This window comes from Centruroides sculpturatus, unplaced genomic scaffold (genome assembly GCF_000671375.1).
Source record: "Centruroides sculpturatus isolate CEXI.00-Female unplaced genomic scaffold, Cexi_2.0 scaffold2102, whole genome shotgun sequence".
NCBI classification, from domain to species: domain Eukaryota; kingdom Metazoa; phylum Arthropoda; class Arachnida; order Scorpiones; family Buthidae; genus Centruroides; species Centruroides sculpturatus.
In genome coordinates this window covers 15,445-33,733 of record NW_019386204.1, presented here as the reverse complement: position 1 = coordinate 33,733, position 18,289 = coordinate 15,445, and the positions used below count along the sequence as shown (strand labels likewise).

Here is an 18,289-nt window from a genome sequence, read left to right as displayed (position 1 = left end):
TTGTGTAGAAAAACTATAGTTCAGGGGTCGCCAAACTTTTTTGATCGTCGACTCCCTACAAGTTTTCGAAACCTCACATCGACCCCCACCAAAAAGTTTATGTTACAAGCAAAACGAAATACTGTACTTACTATTTTAATACATTTCTTTTAATTTTGAATTTTTTTCATTTATTTATCGTATATTTGTTAATAGTAATTTTTGTAACTGACAATCAGTGAGACGGATAGGCTTGATCTTTAGCTTCCCCTTAGAGCCTGTACACACTAGGCGTTTTTCAACGCGCGTTTTAAAGAACCAAGAGTTCTATGTAGGCGTACACACTCAAACGCGCGTTTATAGATTTTTGTTAAAACGCGCGTTTTGCGGGCGCTTTGAGATATATGTGCTGCCTTATAGCGACTATGGAGGAGCACACACAATCAATTACTTTCACGTCCATTTCCAAACTGAGCCAGTGCTAACGCCGAGCTAACGCGCGTTTAAAAAACGCCTAGTGTGTACGGGCTCTTATTCTTAGACGCGGAGAAAATCCGGAAAACTCCACGTGGTCAGCCCGTCCCAGCGAGGCACGAACCCATGACCGAACTCCCAGTGTTTAGGGTACGAAGAACGCTTGGCCACTAGTGGGTCAGTTAAGCTAGGCTGTTCCTCGGAAAAATTAGGTTAAACGGATCCTTTAAAATCATTATGTAACGTCGAAATTGCTTACTCAGGTTTTTTAACATTGAACCTGTAATTAAATTTCTCGGAAAAAATCACGTGATTTAAAGCTGTTTGTAAACAACACCGTCATATTACTTGCCACTTAACCTAATTCTTTTTGTCGATACTGTATATTTTTGAGCGTTAAAGAAAACAGTATTGTTGTTTCATAAAATAGCAACAGGTTACAACAATAGTTATTTAAATTAAAAATTTTAATTTACATAAGAAAAAGCAATTAACATTAAGTCTTAATTTGCATTTAAAAGTGGTACGCGTTTAGAAAACCTGACCAATGTCCCGCTGTTTCTAAATTAAAATAATTTAAACTAAACATGGACAATTATAGATATTTGTTTTAAAGAAAATTTCATTTTAAATGAAATAATCCGTGGAAAACCGTGTTCGTAAAAGTACAGAATGAATGCGATCGCAGTCACGTGACACGTTTTGTATGTGTTCGCTTTCCAATGGGCTATTCCGCGACGAAAACAAGCTTAGGCAATGGCAGCTCGAATTGTGCCGAGTCTGTAAATAGTTCTATGAGTTTTTGTTTATAGCTCTTTTTTATGAGTTACTCCAAAAATTTCTATCTGTTTAGCAGATGTTAACTAGTGACTTATCGTAAAAAAATAAAACCAAAGCAAAAAAATGCACGATTTAATAAATCACTAAGCACTTGATGACATCGTGAGTGATCATTAATTAATAATCACGTGATTTCTTTGACACTTGTTTCGGTTTCTAGTCATTGTTCTTTAGATAGAATTAGAAAAGATGACAGAAGTGTGTCAGACAAAATTACAAATTAATTTTAAAAATTTCCCATTTCATTATTATTATTTTTCAAACGAAATATTTTTAAAATTTTCTATTTTTCTTTAATCGTTTCTATGGCAACGAGTTTTTAATATGTCAATATTTATTAAAAAGAACATTGTTATTGACAATTCTAATGGTCACAACATCTTACTTTTTTAAATTAATATATATTATTTCTTATTTTATAAGCGCTAATAGATTGATTTTTGTGTTTAAATCAGAAAATGCCATTAAAAACACCAGTGAGTATATTCTTTTCTTGTTGTAAAATAATTTGAAATTTTATATATAAGGAAATTGTATGACCAAGGAATAAAAAGGGCATGATTCAAGCTCTGAATGATGGGGTCAGCGATCCCCCAGATTGTAGTAAAAAAAAGTCAAAGGAACCACACCCACATTTGAAACTTGAGTTGTGCCCACTAGTGGCCAAGCAGTCTTTGTTCCTTGAACACTGGGAGTTCAGTCATGGGTTTGCACCTCGCTTGGACAGACTGGCCACATGGAGTTTTCCAAGTTTTCTCCATGTCTGTAACACTTAAATAGGGGCCAGTTTCCCTTAAAAAGACCTCCCGGAAGGCATCCCTCTAGGCAGATCGCCCAAGTGTTGCATTGTCATAACTTAAACAACAACAAGTAACCAGTGGCATACGGTGACATTTGATGATAGGAAAGCTGTGCCAGCCCCAGATATAATCATTGGAAGCGTTATATGATATTTTGGAGTCTAGCATCCACAACTAAACCATGCGAGGTTGGTGCTCTGTAAAGTGCATGTGCCAATGTGTATAATCTGGCTGCTTTACACCATTCAAATATTTTCGCTGTGGAAACTATCCTGTATTTGACAATATGGCACTTCCATTGGGAATATGCACATATGAATTTATATTCCAATATACAATAGCAATCTTATTATTGTTTTTTACATGTATAGAAATTTGTAATAAGATACATAATGCAATTATAATAAAATATTAATCTTAAGTAATTCAAAGTACGTTAAAATATGAAAATAATCGCTCAATATGTATTTATATTTTAGAAAATACAAGGGAAGTGGTGCTTCTGCAGCTTCCATGGACAGCAAGCCACTGGTAGTAACCAGATCTAAGTGTGATACTGGTTTGGATGTCACCTGGCTTAACAAGGTCTGCATTTGTGAGATAGGCAGAGACTCACATTCTAAAAATAGGCCACAGTTTCTCTTGGATACCAGTGGCAAATGCAGCACCGGCCCAAGCATGGCTACTGCAATGCCCTTGATAGCTGTGAGGAACCAACCTAGCCTTGGTATTTCTGTGGCAGTGGCGTGCCATCATAGTGATAACATAGACATAGATTTAGTTAATACACTCTTGCTTATATTTCAGGAAACACTCACTAAATATACAGGCACAGATCCCACACAAAGACCACAAATACCAAAAATCAACATGTCAAAGGAAGTAGGAAAAACACTAAATTATGTAAACTCACTTACTACCACACTACATTCATTCAATTTTTACACTCTCAGACATTCATACATTAGTTTATGCTGGGGCAGTCATAGTAGTGACACACCATGGACTGAAAATACAATCACAGACAGACACGCACAAAACACAATTCTATCACAAGCCTGCCTGGCAGAGAAGAATAGAAACACAAATAAATGACATTAAACAGCAATTAGGCAGGTTGACACAATACATTAAAACAACTAACACCCAAATCTAAAACAAAAAAAAGTCAAAAATATTTTCAAGAAAATCAAAACACACAAAACATGAATATCACAAAACACACATTACAGAATATGTTGATACTGAGGAGGCCATTGAGCCATACCTCTTGAGAAGGAAATCTGTTAAGTCTGTTTCCAATTACATCCATGAGTAGTGTTGTTGTTGTTGTCGTCATCGTCCTGCCGGAGGAATGAGAACAATGTCATTCACATAGTTCAAAATGTCAGAATTGAGAGTGGAGATGACCGAGTAGTATTTGGTACAGTCATTTGTGATATCAGAGATAGCAAACTGGGCCTCGATATTCACAAACCACAACTCTGGGGCCTTGTCCCAAAATGGGGGTAATCTGAGGGCCATTCTATTCACTTCGGTGGTGGTGTGCCTTACATCTTTTCCTGCACCCCTTTTGCCATGTGGTGGGTCTGACTTGGTGGAGAGGAGTTGTGTAATTCTGGGTGTGTAACCGAGGGTGGGAGTTTTATTGGAGGGTGTGTCTCGGGGAGTTAGAACAGAAGTGGAGAGAGGACAGGGAAGAAGAAAAGAGTGATGGTGGTGAAAATGCATGGGAAAGTAAAGACTGTGCAACCAAGTCAGTGTGGAGATTTTGAATTTCGAACTGTTTTCTGCCCAGAGTGAAGAAAAAGAAGAGGTACACTTCAAACTTATTTGTCGGTATGTTTTATGTCCTCATGTTACGGGAATTTTGAGCAGTATATTGTCAGGAGATTTAATGTTAACGATATTTGGTATATTGGATTGTCGGGCTCCATACGTTCCTGTGATTTTTTTTTCCTAGAAGTACTGTATGTTCTCAGGAAAATTAAAGGGTTATCTTGTTAATTTGGTTAGTTGTCTTTGTCTAGTCCCTATTGAGATCAGTGGATTTCCCCTGCTAAGCATATACTCTATTAAGTGCGCTTGTTCTAAATTTGTCCCTTCAAAGAAATCACTAAAGTTCTACATGTTGACTTGTTCTCACGTTTTATACTCTCACAGTGGGTTCAGGCTCCATCATCTTAGTTCACTTTCTTGACCAAACGTTGGACAGAGGTTTTACCGTCAGTGCTCCTAGGGATTCAAATCACCTTGAAGGATGACATCAAAGCAGCAACTGCCGAACTTGTCTACGGGACATCTTTATGGATACCCAGCAATTTCCTTGCCCCTATACTACCAGACTTGAACACAGCAGCTTTCATCCAACAGCTCAAAGAGCTAATGCATCAACTAACAGCAATGCCAACGAGATGCCACGGTGCAAAGAAAATATTCGTCCCTTAGGACCTTCAGTGCTGCACTCACGTTTATGTGTGGCACGACGCCGTACGGTCACCTCTGCAGCCACCATACAAAGGACCCTTTCCTGTACTGCAGCAGACAGACAAGTTTTTCAAAGTCTGCATATGCCAAAAAAGAGACAGTTATCTCTATAGATAGACTTAAACCGGCTTACTCTTTAGTAGAACACCTTTCTCAAAGTGATAGAACACCAACAAACGACAACCAAGAGACACACGTGGAACAAATTTCTCGTTCAACAGACGTAGTTGACCCTAAGTCACTGGGCACAAGTCACTCAAAAGAAACTGAGACCAAGATCATGACGTGTTCAGGAAGACGTGTCTGATTCCCAGCACGTTTTCGTTAGCCACATGATATCATTTCCACTAGGAAGGAGGTACTGCGGCAGTTAGGTTGGGAATGGTGGTCAAGTGCCCCATTGCTATGTGATGTCAAGAATGAGACTAATTCACTTTTCTTGGTCAATGTGCTTCTGTTTGAACTTTTCACTTCACTGTGCACTCCAAACATTTCTTCCATGGTTGATGTAATTGTAACCCTTGTATTTTTTTCTGTAAAAGGAACTTGTGACAATGACTGTTGGACTCCTTTGCTATCTGGTATCATTCCTCCGGCACAACGACAACAACACTACTTGTGGATGTAATTGGTGACTGATTTAACTGATTTCCTTCTCAAGAGGTATGGCTCAATGGCCTCCTCAATACATTAAAACAAAAACTTGCAGCAAAACTAAAATAAATATTTTTATCTTTACCAACAATCATGCCAGTTTCTGCTTTATTGGAGTACAAAAAAACAAAAACAAAGATTTTTAATAATTCCTAGAACCTTCAAGCTCTTCACCTCATTTTCAGAGTTCATATGCCCCAATAAAGCAGAACCTGTTGTGATTGTTGCTTATCAAAGATTGGAGAACAATATTGAATTTCTATCATTTTTATATAAAACAATACCAGTTTTATTCATTTAAATTCTATTTCTATGAATTATTTAAATATTGTAATTTATAATTTCAGAGAGGAAAAAAATATGAAACTGATTTATCTCGGACTGCATCAAAGGTAAAATTTTCAATTTTTTTGTATTACATAGTATTTTATATATATATATATATAAATTTCCTTAAAAATATAATAAATTTTGAACTTAAAGTAAAATAATACTTTACTTACAAGAAGACAGGCCATTTCTTATAGTTTAATAGATTTCATTATTTAATATTAATAAATTTTTAACGATAATTTCTTTTTGTATCATCAAATAACACTATTAATTTAGTATTGGAGTTGAACTAGTCATTATAGTTAATCAACTGAATTCAGCAATGCACCTTTAACAGTAGATTAAGTTGGAGAAATGCTAATATTTTTGACCCAGTGGCCATGATGGGGCTGGATAAAAGTGAAGCCTGTTCATGTCTTATTACAAGAAGACAGGCCATTTCTTATAGTTTAATAGATTTCATTATTTAATATTAATAAATTTATGCCATTAACTGGGCTGAAAACATTAACATTTCTCCAACTTCTCCCACTGTTAAAGGTGCATTTCTTAATTCAAATTAATATCAGTATATAAATGGAAAATGTTCTTTATATTGTTTTTAAATATAGTAGCTTATTTATTTACTCATATTTCTTCCAGTTTTATTCCAAACAATTTAGTCCTCTAATTTTGCTTACTGCATCTGATTTTATACTTCTATATAACAATTATTGCTGATGATTATAAAGTCAGTTTTCTATTAAATATAATTTATTATATTTTAGTTTGTTTCACGATGATTATCATTAGCTGATATTCCATAGAGGAAAAATTCATTTTTGTCTTAATTTTTATTGAAAAACAACCATAGTCATACCCATTTTCTAAGAAAGCAGATTTAGAATAAGAAATCTTTTGAAACTTTTATTTCTGTTATTAAAATCCTCTAAGAATATAAATTAAGAACTAATTCTATCCATAAACCAATTTTACACTCTTTGACAAAAAATTCAATACACTCCAAAAAATAATCCAATTGCAATGAAATGTCATATTCAAGTACTTTTCAACTGAATATGCAAGTGATAAAAAATAAAAGAAGGAATAGTTTGAGCTAAGCACATTGGAAGTGCCTGTCATTATGATAATGTATATAAAAAATGATTCTTTCTTTGAGAGATGAACTTTCAGTAAAGTTTGATTATGCTGATTGTTGTTGGTGGTGAACAATGCCTCACCATCAAATTTATGCCCACTACAACCTTATGAGTTTGAAAGAGAATTTGTCATTGGACTAAAAGAGGGTGGATGGATATATCACCCAACATTTGGGTTAGAGTTAGAGTGATGCAGCAATTAGATGATGCTTGCATGAATGAGTCTTGAATAGCAAAGTCCAGGGAAAAACAGGCAGTGGAATGCCCAGAGTGATGACAGAATGGGAGGATAGCGATTGTTGCTGTGTGCAAGGGTCATCGTTATCGACCATTCAAATTCAATGTGTGACTAAGGCCAAAGTATCCATCAGGACCATTGCTATATGACTACTTGAACAGAATCTATGCTCACAATGTCCATTATGCTTGCTGCCACTGACCAATAGACATTATCAAGATTGATTGCAGTGGTTCTGGGCTTGATTAATGTGAAACTGTTCTGATTGGAGACAAGTCATCTTCATTGATGAGCCCTGCTTTGAACTGAGTCCTGACAACCAGCACAGATATGTATGGAGACACTCTGGCCATTGCCAGAATTCCACTGTTACTGTTGCATGCCACATAGCCCAACAACAGGGAGTTATGGTTTGAGATGCCATTTCTTTTGATAGCCAAACTTCCTTAGTGGTAGTCCATGTTTCAGTCACAGCACAGCAACATGTTGATGACATTATAAGACTATTGTGATACCGTTCATTTTGCAGCACCCAGGACATACTTTCCAACAAGACAATGTCAGGCTGCAAATGGCACCCTTTTCACATGAATGTCTTTGTGGTTGCGATGACCTTTCTTGGTCAGCCAGATTGCTAGAACTCTCTCCAATTGTGCACATTTGGAAGCATTGCCTACAAATGTGCATGATTCCCAGATGGTAGGCATTACCTACAACTATCTGGGAATGTCGACAACTTAGCCATCCAATTAAACTCTGCTTGGCAAGAAATTCCTCAGGACACCATCCATCAACTTTATGAATCAATGCCATGCCAGATAATAGCTTATATTCAGGTAAGATGTGACCAATATCTTATTGACTTCCTCATTCTGTATAGCTCTTTCTCTGGAATAAATCATCCAACTGTTTTAAAATTGTAATAATTTCTTTTCTGTGTATGTATAATATACATACCAATTTTGTTCCAGTTGGATAATTCTTTCTAGGTGCATCAAGTTTTTTGTCAAAGAGAGTATATGGAGGGAAATTCATTTTTGTTAAATTTTAAATTTTAGAAATAACCAAGAAGGAATGCACCACAAAGAAATCATATTTTTCTTTTATAATATTATTTTTCTCTTTTAATTAATCAATCTTTATTATGTATATCAGTTTGTTACAAAAGAGGCTTATGATTATTTAAAACATGTGTGAGCTGCCAGGTTGTTGGGAATTCCTCTCCTTTCCGGCAGTTGGTCTGTGACCAACTTTCTTGTCAAGGAGGGCAGTAACGTTTGGTTACGCATTACGCGAGTGGAGGAGAGTCAGAGAGGTCAACGATAAGACAGTGGCACAGTCGAGTAAAGACACCATTTAAAACAAAACAAGAGTTTATTACAGTCAACTACAGAAAGAAAAAGGTACAAACTTAATTACTCTAAGTGCATGGATGGCCGAGAGAGAGAGAGAGAGTTTACAATTATGCTTTCATACATCTTTGCATATATCAGTGGGATATTTTTCTGTAATATCGTCCAAATGGATTCTGGGGTGTGGCACGATGTTCAATGGTGGTGTATTAAAATCCTGCGCTGGGGGAAGGACGATGTCTGACTTCAACGTTTCGACTTCGGCGATTGGCAATTCCCCCGAGAGGTGAAGGAGGAGGTCTTTTATACTTTTTTAGTGGGAAAATTAGTCAGGTGATCAATTGTTTTAGCAGGTGTGGGGTTAAAGGTGTGATAGAATGGCAACAATATGACGAATTTTGCCTGTAAATGTAAACTATGCATGGATTCCTCGTGAGAATGTTTATATTAAGACATAAAATTCCCACGGCCTCTATATTTCGATTTTGTAGGTAAGGAATAAATTTATTTTATAAAATTAACTAAATTTTGAATCTCGCACGTGATTATTTTGTTAAAGGGATGTAAAACCATGGATGAAAAAGTTAGTCCAAGATAAAACATGACTTTTGTTAAGAATATTGGGTTTTTATTGACTTTTTTAAATATTGTTATATTTTAATAATACTATATATTATATAAATGGGACATCTTTTATTATATTTTCAAAAATATTTTAATATTTCATTTATTATTTATATGCAAAATTATAATTTTATAAATTAAGATTAAAATTTGTATTTTACAGTATAATACTAGTAATATTGAAGAGCAAGAAGATTATAGAATAGTATGTATTTTTATTGCATTTTTATTTTTTTTAATTTGATTAAAATTAATTTTATATATTAAATTTTTATAAAAATATTTTATGTAGCATTTTTGGGTACTTATGTGTTAAGAGGACGCCAGTTCAGTGGGGACGCATGTTCTAACCTAACCTAACCTATTCTAATAAATTACCATAATTATTACCAATCAAATTAATAGTATAGGTTAGGTTAGGTTAGAACGTGCGTCCCCACTATTTCCTTTTGTTTGCTGGAATCAGAGATGAGCCGCCATGACGGTATATGTATCTGGACTTTAACCGGCAAATAGGCGATATATATCATCCTAATTAATTTTCTTTTTTCATTTTTACAACCTTATCAGTAACTTTTTTTGTTTTTAGATTTAAATTTACTAGTCTATTGTTATTTTGATATTTTCATTCAAAATCGCGACTTTGATCGTTATTTCCGACTGGCGTCCTCTTAACCTATAAGTACCCATTTTTGTTTTGATAAACAAAATTAAAAGAAATTTACTAAAAGTGTTATTTGATTTTGTGTAAATTATGAGGCATTAGGTATTAAATTTTTAAAATGTTATTGAAGATTTTAAAATATAATAGTGATGCCACAAATAATGATTTTGCCGAATACTGAATATTCGGCTATGCTCTCGGCCGAAGTGCCGAATATTTGGTCATTGAATGTTCGGCAAAATATGTGTACGTTTTACGGGTGAAAGATTACGACCTGTCTCATTGCGGTAGATGCGGTATCGACACCATGGGCACATTTGTTTTATTTGTGAGTAGATTGTGTCACGACATGCATTATTTGTTCATTGTTACATCAAATTGTGTTACTAATAGTCCTTATTACTAAAAAATATCACTGTTTTTATCACTTTATATGAAAACTGTTCACCTAGATCGGCTAGATCGCCTAGATGCATTTGCTGACCACCACTTGTAAAGTGGTGGTCAGCAAACGCAAAACAGTACCCCAAGCCTGACAGAATTTGCTAAGATTTATCTATTGTCTCCTGGCAGTAGTGTATATAGTGAGAGGCTATTTTCAGAAGCAGGTATAGTTTATGAGGGAAAGTGCAATTGTTTGCTATCAACAAATGCTGAAAAATTGTTTTCATTCATCACATCTTATCACTGATAGATTTTAAGTATTAAATGTAATAATTTGTGATTAAAATAAATATGTTTTTGAGTAATATGTGCTTTTTTTTTCGTGATTTGGTATTCGGCCAAATAGTATGCAACATTTGGCTGAATACTGAATATTAAAAAAAGTAGCCAAATAGGCCGAATACCGAATAGTAGCCGAATATTCGTGGCATCTCTAAAATATAATTTGTTTCTTGGTAGTTTTTTATTTCTTGCTGATATAGGTTTAGTATAAAGTTTGTAATAAAATTAAAAGTAAGTTTTTTTAAAGTGACTGAAATTGTAAAGTGACAATTTTATTATGAACTTGTGTAGTATTAATATAAGTAAAAAGTGTAAAATTGAAAACTTTTTAAATAAAAATTTAATATAGTTTTGTAATTTACTATGTAATTCTATAATAAAGTTTATAAAATCAGAAGGCTTCAGGTGAATGTTGAAAATTGAAAGAAATGTCTAATTGTGTATAAATAACAAAGAGATGTAAATCAATTGATGGCAATTTACAGTTATTTATTTATATTATGTCATATAAATTTCTGTATATCATAACAGACCAAATTTAACAGATTATCAAACTCAAACAATTTGGAAAATGTATAAAAATATAACATATAATTTCTAAAATTAACTAAATGTTTCATAATTTTTTAAAGTTTTGATACAAGCCATTATAAATAAAATGTAGAAACTTGATAACTGAAAAATTAATTTTCAATTTAAGAGTTATTATATTGTTTTAAGGAAGTCTTTCAGTCTTTCCCCCATTTTTTTGTAGTTTATCTAATAATGATACATTAATAGCATCAACTCTTAATCCTATTTAATTGATTAGAGCCAAACAATCTTGCCAAATAATTAATCTAAAAATAATCCAATTGTTCGGCAAGATCATTTGACTCTAATGGTATGTTAACTTTTGTAATCTGAAAGAAACCTACTGAGCTTTGCTAATTATTCAATAATTGTTAAATTCTATGAAACTATGAAAGTTAAATTTATACAAAAGTTTTGTTTTAGCATTTTATAAGTAGCATGCTTATGATTTATTCTTCTGTTTCTATTCTCTTTTTTTTTATATATATAATTTCAATATGTAACCAGTTCAGACACCATTATTTTCTAGGATTTATCGACTCCAAAAATACTAGCCAATCAACTTTATTTTACTCAGATGCATTTTGGAAATTACAATATTTTCTTCCTCAGCAGACTTTCTTTCATATAAGCTAAACAAGGCACAAATACTTTTTCAATACTCTGTTAAAATATTGAAAAATTGTGTGAGTTTTTTACTAATTTTTATAATAAAATATTTTTTCCTGTGTTTTTTTCTTAACCTTTACATATTATTCACAGTACTTGCAATCAGTACCTTCATTCATTGATTGTGTCTTCTTTAGCTTGTATGAAAGAAAGCCACTGAGGAGGGAAATATTGTAATTTTCAAAATGCATCTGGGTAAAATAAAGTTGTTGATTGGCTAGTATTTTTGGAGCCTGTGGATGTGATAATTCCTAGAAAATAACAGTGTCTGAACCAGATAGATATTGAAAGTTAGCATGCTTATGTTCACTATACAAGAAAATACTAATTTGTTGGCTTATTGAAACCAGATTTGTAAAGTTTTCTGACTGTTTTGTTGGAATACAATGATTGAAGTTATTCCTGAATATAAATTTAATTACTATGTGTATGATCTATTATGATAATATTGTCATAATAGTTTTGTATGTATGAAAGGTTGATATTGTGGCCGTCAGCCATGATATGTTATATTTCCTATATTTTATGTTGTATTAGTATTAGAGTTTCCTTTTCTCTTTGTCTAAAACCGTCTAGAACTTTCTTTTCTCTAAACCTTTTTATAACTTTCTTTGTCTGACCCCTTTTTGCCTTGGGGGAGGATTACCCTCTTCGGAGAAATGAAGAACAAAGGAAAAGGGAGTGAGGCCCGGAAGCAAAACAGAGAGAAAGAAGATCAGATTGAGTGGAGATCTCGAGTAGGTAGGAGGGAACAGAGAGGTGCTCCTACAAGTGAAGTGATCTGAGACGAAGCGATCCAGAGAGAAAAAAAAGAGGAAGGACTGTAGACGAAAAGTCTACCAGTGAGAGGTAATCAAAGACAACTCAATCCGAAAGACGAAGACTGTAGACGAAAGGTCTACAAAATAAGAAGTGACCTAAGAATAAAAAGCGCAGAGAGAGAGAGAGAGATCATCGAGGGAAGGCCTCTTAATCCGAAGTGTTCTCCAACCAAGGGCTCATCGAATCTAAACCCAGGTATTTCTACTTCTTTCCTTGTCTATCTCTATATCCTATATTCTTTCTTCTTTAGTCATAAGTTAGTGTAAGTTAGCGTAAGTTAGTTTAAGTAATTTTGGTCCTCGTCAGGTTTTTGTCGCGTGGGTAATAGATAACTGTTTTCGAGGTGTACCATTGAGCACCGGTGTACGCATAAAATTCGGAAAATTGTAAAGTTGGGATCCAATAAACGAACCTGTTCAGTGAGAAAAATAATACTTTGTGTTGAGACTCTTTTTTTTTTGTACCATTTTGCTCGCGGGATCGCGTACCTCTAACTCTGAACACCACAATATAGTGCTAATGACAATTCTGTAAGGAATTGTTACTCATGATGATTTCTGTGGTGTTATTACTATATTTGTTTTCTCTCCTCCTTCCTGTGTACATGTATGTATATATGTATATATATATATATATAAATTTAATTTATTCCCTGGTTTATTTTATATACTACTTTACTTCCATATCACTGGTCAGTGCATCCTGGGTGCACAGTTAGTCACTATAACAATGTCATGGCAGGGGACAAGATCTAGATTTGTCAATTTGTCAGATGATGTTTATGGGAACCAAAAGGACATGATGAGGAGAGAGATCTCATCTTTTCTGTGGCGTTTGTCCTAGTGAGGTTTGTGTGTGTGTTTGTGGGAGAAGAAGACAGATAATGAGCCTAGACAGTCATGGAGATCAGCAATGAGTTAGGAGCTGGACTACATCTCATCTCCCTTTTACTCTGCCTTTCCTAGCATTGATGTTCTGTTAAGCAGGTTGTGTGATCTTTTGTTTACATAACCAGTTCTATGAGTTTAACTAGCTATATCATAATTTTCTACAAACTTAACTAGTCTAATGTGTTTAATTATATTACACAAGTATAGTAAAACTTTGATTTAACAGACTTTGGATTTAACAGAAAATTTCCAGTCAGTACATCATATGTGAAAATTACCACACTGTTAATTTCAAAATGCATTTTATATGTTATTAAATTAACAGGTTAGTACTTTCCCAACTGTTATATATAACAGAAGGAAAGTATAGGGAATGTATGGTGATCGGTCAAAAATTTTGTTCACCCAATTTGAAACTTAACTTCTCTGTTTCAGAAATTTTATTGAAAATTTCTGAAAATTGTGTATTTGGAGGATTGATGCTATTAAATTTTAGTGATTGAAGATCAAGGGAGTGGGGAGCTAGAGGGGATCATGTGTCACGTCTTGAGTAGAGTTGGATTTAATAAAGATTTTTCTCATTATTTGCATTTACAATTTTTTATATAAATCATCTCTACCCTCAAAATTAAGCTTATTGCCATTTTATAATAATTAATAATATAAACAGTTTTTGTTTTTTTAATAAAATATAACAGATTGTGCCACCACAATTTTAAATGTTTTACCTGGAAAGTTACACAACTTGTTGCTGGATTTTTTTTATTTAGAATGTTTGTGTCAATAAAACAGGAATTGTATGTACCATAAATAATACTATTTTTCTTTGAAAACATCTTATTAAAAAGTTAAAATTTTATTTGTCTTTCTATTCCACTTTTAATTTGCATTATTTTTTTTAATTAAAAATTTTAAGAAATGACACTACTTGAAATGCTGCTGAATTCTGAATTTTGATGTATTTGACTTAACAATATGCCTTGTTTTAAAAAAATAAGTTTCTTAAAGTATTTCTTTATCTAATTTTTTTGTTTTTAAATTTTCATTTATGTTTATTTTCATTCCTAAATGATTAGTTAAAATCTTTCACTAAAATGCCATTGTAACTATTAAATAATTATTAATATAATAATACAGTGTGAAAGAAATATAATCTGCTGATACAAGTATTTTATAAATAAGTTTAGCACTAATTATGTGATATTGTCAGAAATGAAAAATTAAAAAATATGTTTTTATTTGAAAATTTCATTTATTTTTTTTTAATTATATAAATTTGTTATATATATATATAAATTAATATTTGTCTGAAATATTTATTATTTGTTATAGTATTTTGAAGAAAAAATAATAATGATTGCCTTTAAATTTACATTTTACTTTTCTTATACANCAATACAGGTATACCTCGCCTTACGTCGGTAATTGGTTCCAGGAGAACGACTTAAGTCGAAAAACGACGTAAGTCGAATTTACTTGTCTCCAAATCTACTTGTCACTAGGCTAAACCATAAATTGCCAATTCCGGTTCTGTATTTTATTTATTAATGCATTTTTAATAATGTATGGTTAATAAAGATCTATTTTAAGCTTACAAACAAATAAATTTTAGTTTTTAACATAGTACAGAAAAAAAGTAATCTAAATTTACGAATGCATGTATTGTAAATACAGTACATACTTGTAAATGTATATATTTTAATATGATTTTATGTGCTTTAAATGCTTTTCTACTGATATTACAACTTCAATATTTGTGGCAGACAGACGTAATGTCGAATAAAATGACTTAAACTTGATTTTTATTTTTCCATATACTTTTTTGACAAACGACGTATAATCGGGAACGACGTAAGTCGAGGTATACCTGTACAGGGTGTTTATAATTAAATTTCCACTTTGAAATGGTCATAAAATGAAAACTACTGGACAGAATGTTATCAAACTTGGTAATAGTGTACAGGACATCATGGGATTTTATTTCCCACAAAAAAGAAAGTTAAAAAATTCACCCATCAACGGGAAATGGTGCTATCTGCAATATTGTTAAACAAAGTAAGACATGAAGACATCGTTGAAAATGTTTTAATCGGTTTTAAAACGAAATTGTTTGTGGGGTTACTCCTGATATGCCGAGAGCTGCTGTTGAGAACACAGTAATGCAATGTAACTTGCTTATCAAAAATGGTGGACACCACATTGATATGCTCTGTAACATGTTTTAAAACCAATTAAAAACATTTTTCAACGATGTGTTATTTTGTTTAACAATATTGCAGACAGTGCCATTTCTTGTTGATGGTGAGTTTTTCAACTTTTTTTTTTTCCATGAGAAATAAAATCCCATAACGTCCTGTACACTATTACCAAGTTTGATAACATTCTGTCCAGTAATTTTCATTTTATGGTCAGTGGAACTTTAATTATAAACACCCTGTATTATAAAGAATTTGTTTTAAAAATTTTGACTTTTTCATTAATAATTTTAATTACAAATAAATGCTCTTTACTATAACTAATAATATATTGTTAATTTTCAGGGAAAAGAATTTTTAAAACCTTATGATCAGTTGGAATTAAATGAAAAAGTAAATATATGAAATGAATTTAAATATGTAACATTTTTAATTGCTTTTAGTGAAAATAATTTAATCAATCTTTTTATAAAATGTAAATTTATTTATAATTATTATTTAAATAATCTAAATGATATTATTGAATAATGATAAAGATAATATAACTTGAAACAAAACTGAAAGGTTTTTATATCTTAAAAGTATTCCAAAAAATAAATAAATATATTTATGAAAAATAATTGTATAAAAAATTGTCTTTATTTAAAATTTTCTTTACTAAAACTGCTAAACTTTAATTGTATATACCATACATAATGTTATAATATTAAAGAATGCTTCTAGCCCACAACTTCTTATTTACAAAATTATTTGATTATTATTCAGGAGCTTGAAGAGAAAATAACAAGAATTCTTAAAATAGATAATCCAAATACTGCTGTCAATACTGTTGTTTATAGCTTCAAGGTAATTTTGATCAATAAAATTAATATTCATATAATTTTTATGAACATTTTTAGCTTTAGTCTGGGAAAAGAAAACATTAAAGTACTCATAAAGGCTGTTGTAGTCATATCTAACAATTTAATTACTGTTTTTCTTGCTTGGCATTTGATGACACACCTTGATTATTTTAAATTGTGTTTTTCTGTTTTTCTCCTCTCTGTCTCTCATTTGTTAAATTAGTTTAAATATTGCTCATAATAACAATTCTAAATTCTTAATGTTTAGATCATTTTCATTAGATTATAAAATCTAATGAAAATCTTCTAGAGTTTTTCATTTATATTTTTATGTTTTATTGTATACTGTATTTTTATTGTAAATTTGATTAAACATTCATTATTTTTTTTATTTGAGTGTATATTTTTCTAATTATTCCTACTGCTTTTGTGGTCCTAAAACCTATCTTCAGGAATATTATTCTAACAATAAATATCAAAAGCTTATACAAGTGTAAAAAGTCATACTTCAAAGATAATAAATTGTTAGAAAACAGTCAATAAAACTAATGTATCTGTTAAACTCAAAGATGTTTAACACACTTTTTAGCATATCTACTCTTCTTTCCTTTTTTTAAAGTAATCCTTCCTTCTGGCTATAAACCAAACAGTTATTTTTACATTATCCCTATCAGTCCTTATTGTTAAAATAATGCTTCTAAAGATGGGTTATAGTTATTTGAAACTGCTTGGAGTAATGAGTAGTGTGAACTTAAAATAAGCAGTAATTAATATGATTGTTACTGAAATCGGTGTTAAGTTAAATTGAATTAAACTCTGCTATAGCAATTGACATAAAAAGATAATCTAAATATTTTATAAATAATCTTTTTTCTTCATGTTTTATTTTGGATTTGATCTTAGTATAATTTGTTTTTCAGAAAGATCCCAAACCAGTTTTGATGCTTTGGATACTAATTTTAAATTTTATCACACATTAAGTTACTCTAGTTTGAAACTAATAAAATGGCTTTTTTGTATAATATATTACAGAAATATAAAGAACTGATTATTATATATTAATAGTCATTAATCTTTTTTAATTAGGAATGCTCTTTTATACCAGTTAACAATATTCCACAAACAGAAATTTTGTATTCATTAAAAGGAAGCCTTAAATCTAAAATTACTGAAGAAAATATCAGAGGTAATTATCAAATATAGTTATTTTAAGTGAAATTAAGATATTTTTATTGTAAGAATTTATGCAGGAGATAATTATGTTCATTGATTAATTCAGAATAAAACTAATGGAAAATTAGAAGAACTGGAACCACACTGGGCTGAGCAAGCAGAAAAATTAGAGACATTGTAAAAATTTAATGTTATTTATGAAATACAGTATAGAAATTCATTAATTCAGCACCTGACATTCTGCATTATCAGGTGCTGAATTAACTTGTACCTTGGCACCTTCTGAAAAATAGCCAATAATCTAAAATTGTCTGATGATAATCTGGCATGCTAGTACAGTAGACCAGTGTTTTTCAACCTTCTTGAATAAGCGACCCCTTTACAAGTTAAAAAATTCTGACGACCCCCCAGGGCCATATTAAAACTATGTCAGTGATTTTAAAAACTACAAATTTAAGTTTCTTTCTGTTGAGACTTAAATATCGATCAAAAACCAATTGTACTGCAAAATAAACAGGCACAGCCTTCTCACTGAGATTGTAGTTTTTTATTGTAGTGTAGGACCTACAAACACTTGTCTTTTTCTTTTACCCGCTATCCCCCGTGTAAGGCTTTGCGACCCCCTGTGGGTCGCGACCCACAGGTTGAAAAACACTGCAGTAGACCATCAATGGATAGGTTTAACAATGATGTCAAGATTTAAAATATCCAGATGTAAGGATGAAGAGAAAGCCAACTCCTGGATAGAAGTATGTGTAAAGTGGTATGCTAGTTGGGCTGCAGTTTGAAAAAATTGTAGACCTACAGTATAAATT

The 18,289-nt window shown here is 32.0% G+C and overlaps 1 protein-coding gene across 1 annotated transcript; it reads left to right on the top strand.

The window, feature by feature from the left end:
• Nucleotides 1–1,293: 1,293 nt before the first annotated feature.
• LOC111614070 (dynein intermediate chain 2, ciliary-like) lies at nt 1,294–17,903 on the top strand. The gene is made up of 7 exons (XM_023355448.1): nt 1,294–1,769; nt 5,582–5,626; nt 9,084–9,125; nt 15,805–15,852; nt 16,225–16,305; nt 17,388–17,487; nt 17,581–17,903. The coding sequence occupies exons 1-7, from the start codon at nt 1,752–1,754 to the stop codon at nt 17,583–17,585; spliced, it is 339 nt and encodes a 112-aa protein (XP_023211216.1). The 5' UTR covers nt 1,294–1,751; the 3' UTR covers nt 17,586–17,903.
• The last annotated feature ends 386 nt before the right edge of the window (nt 17,904–18,289 follow it).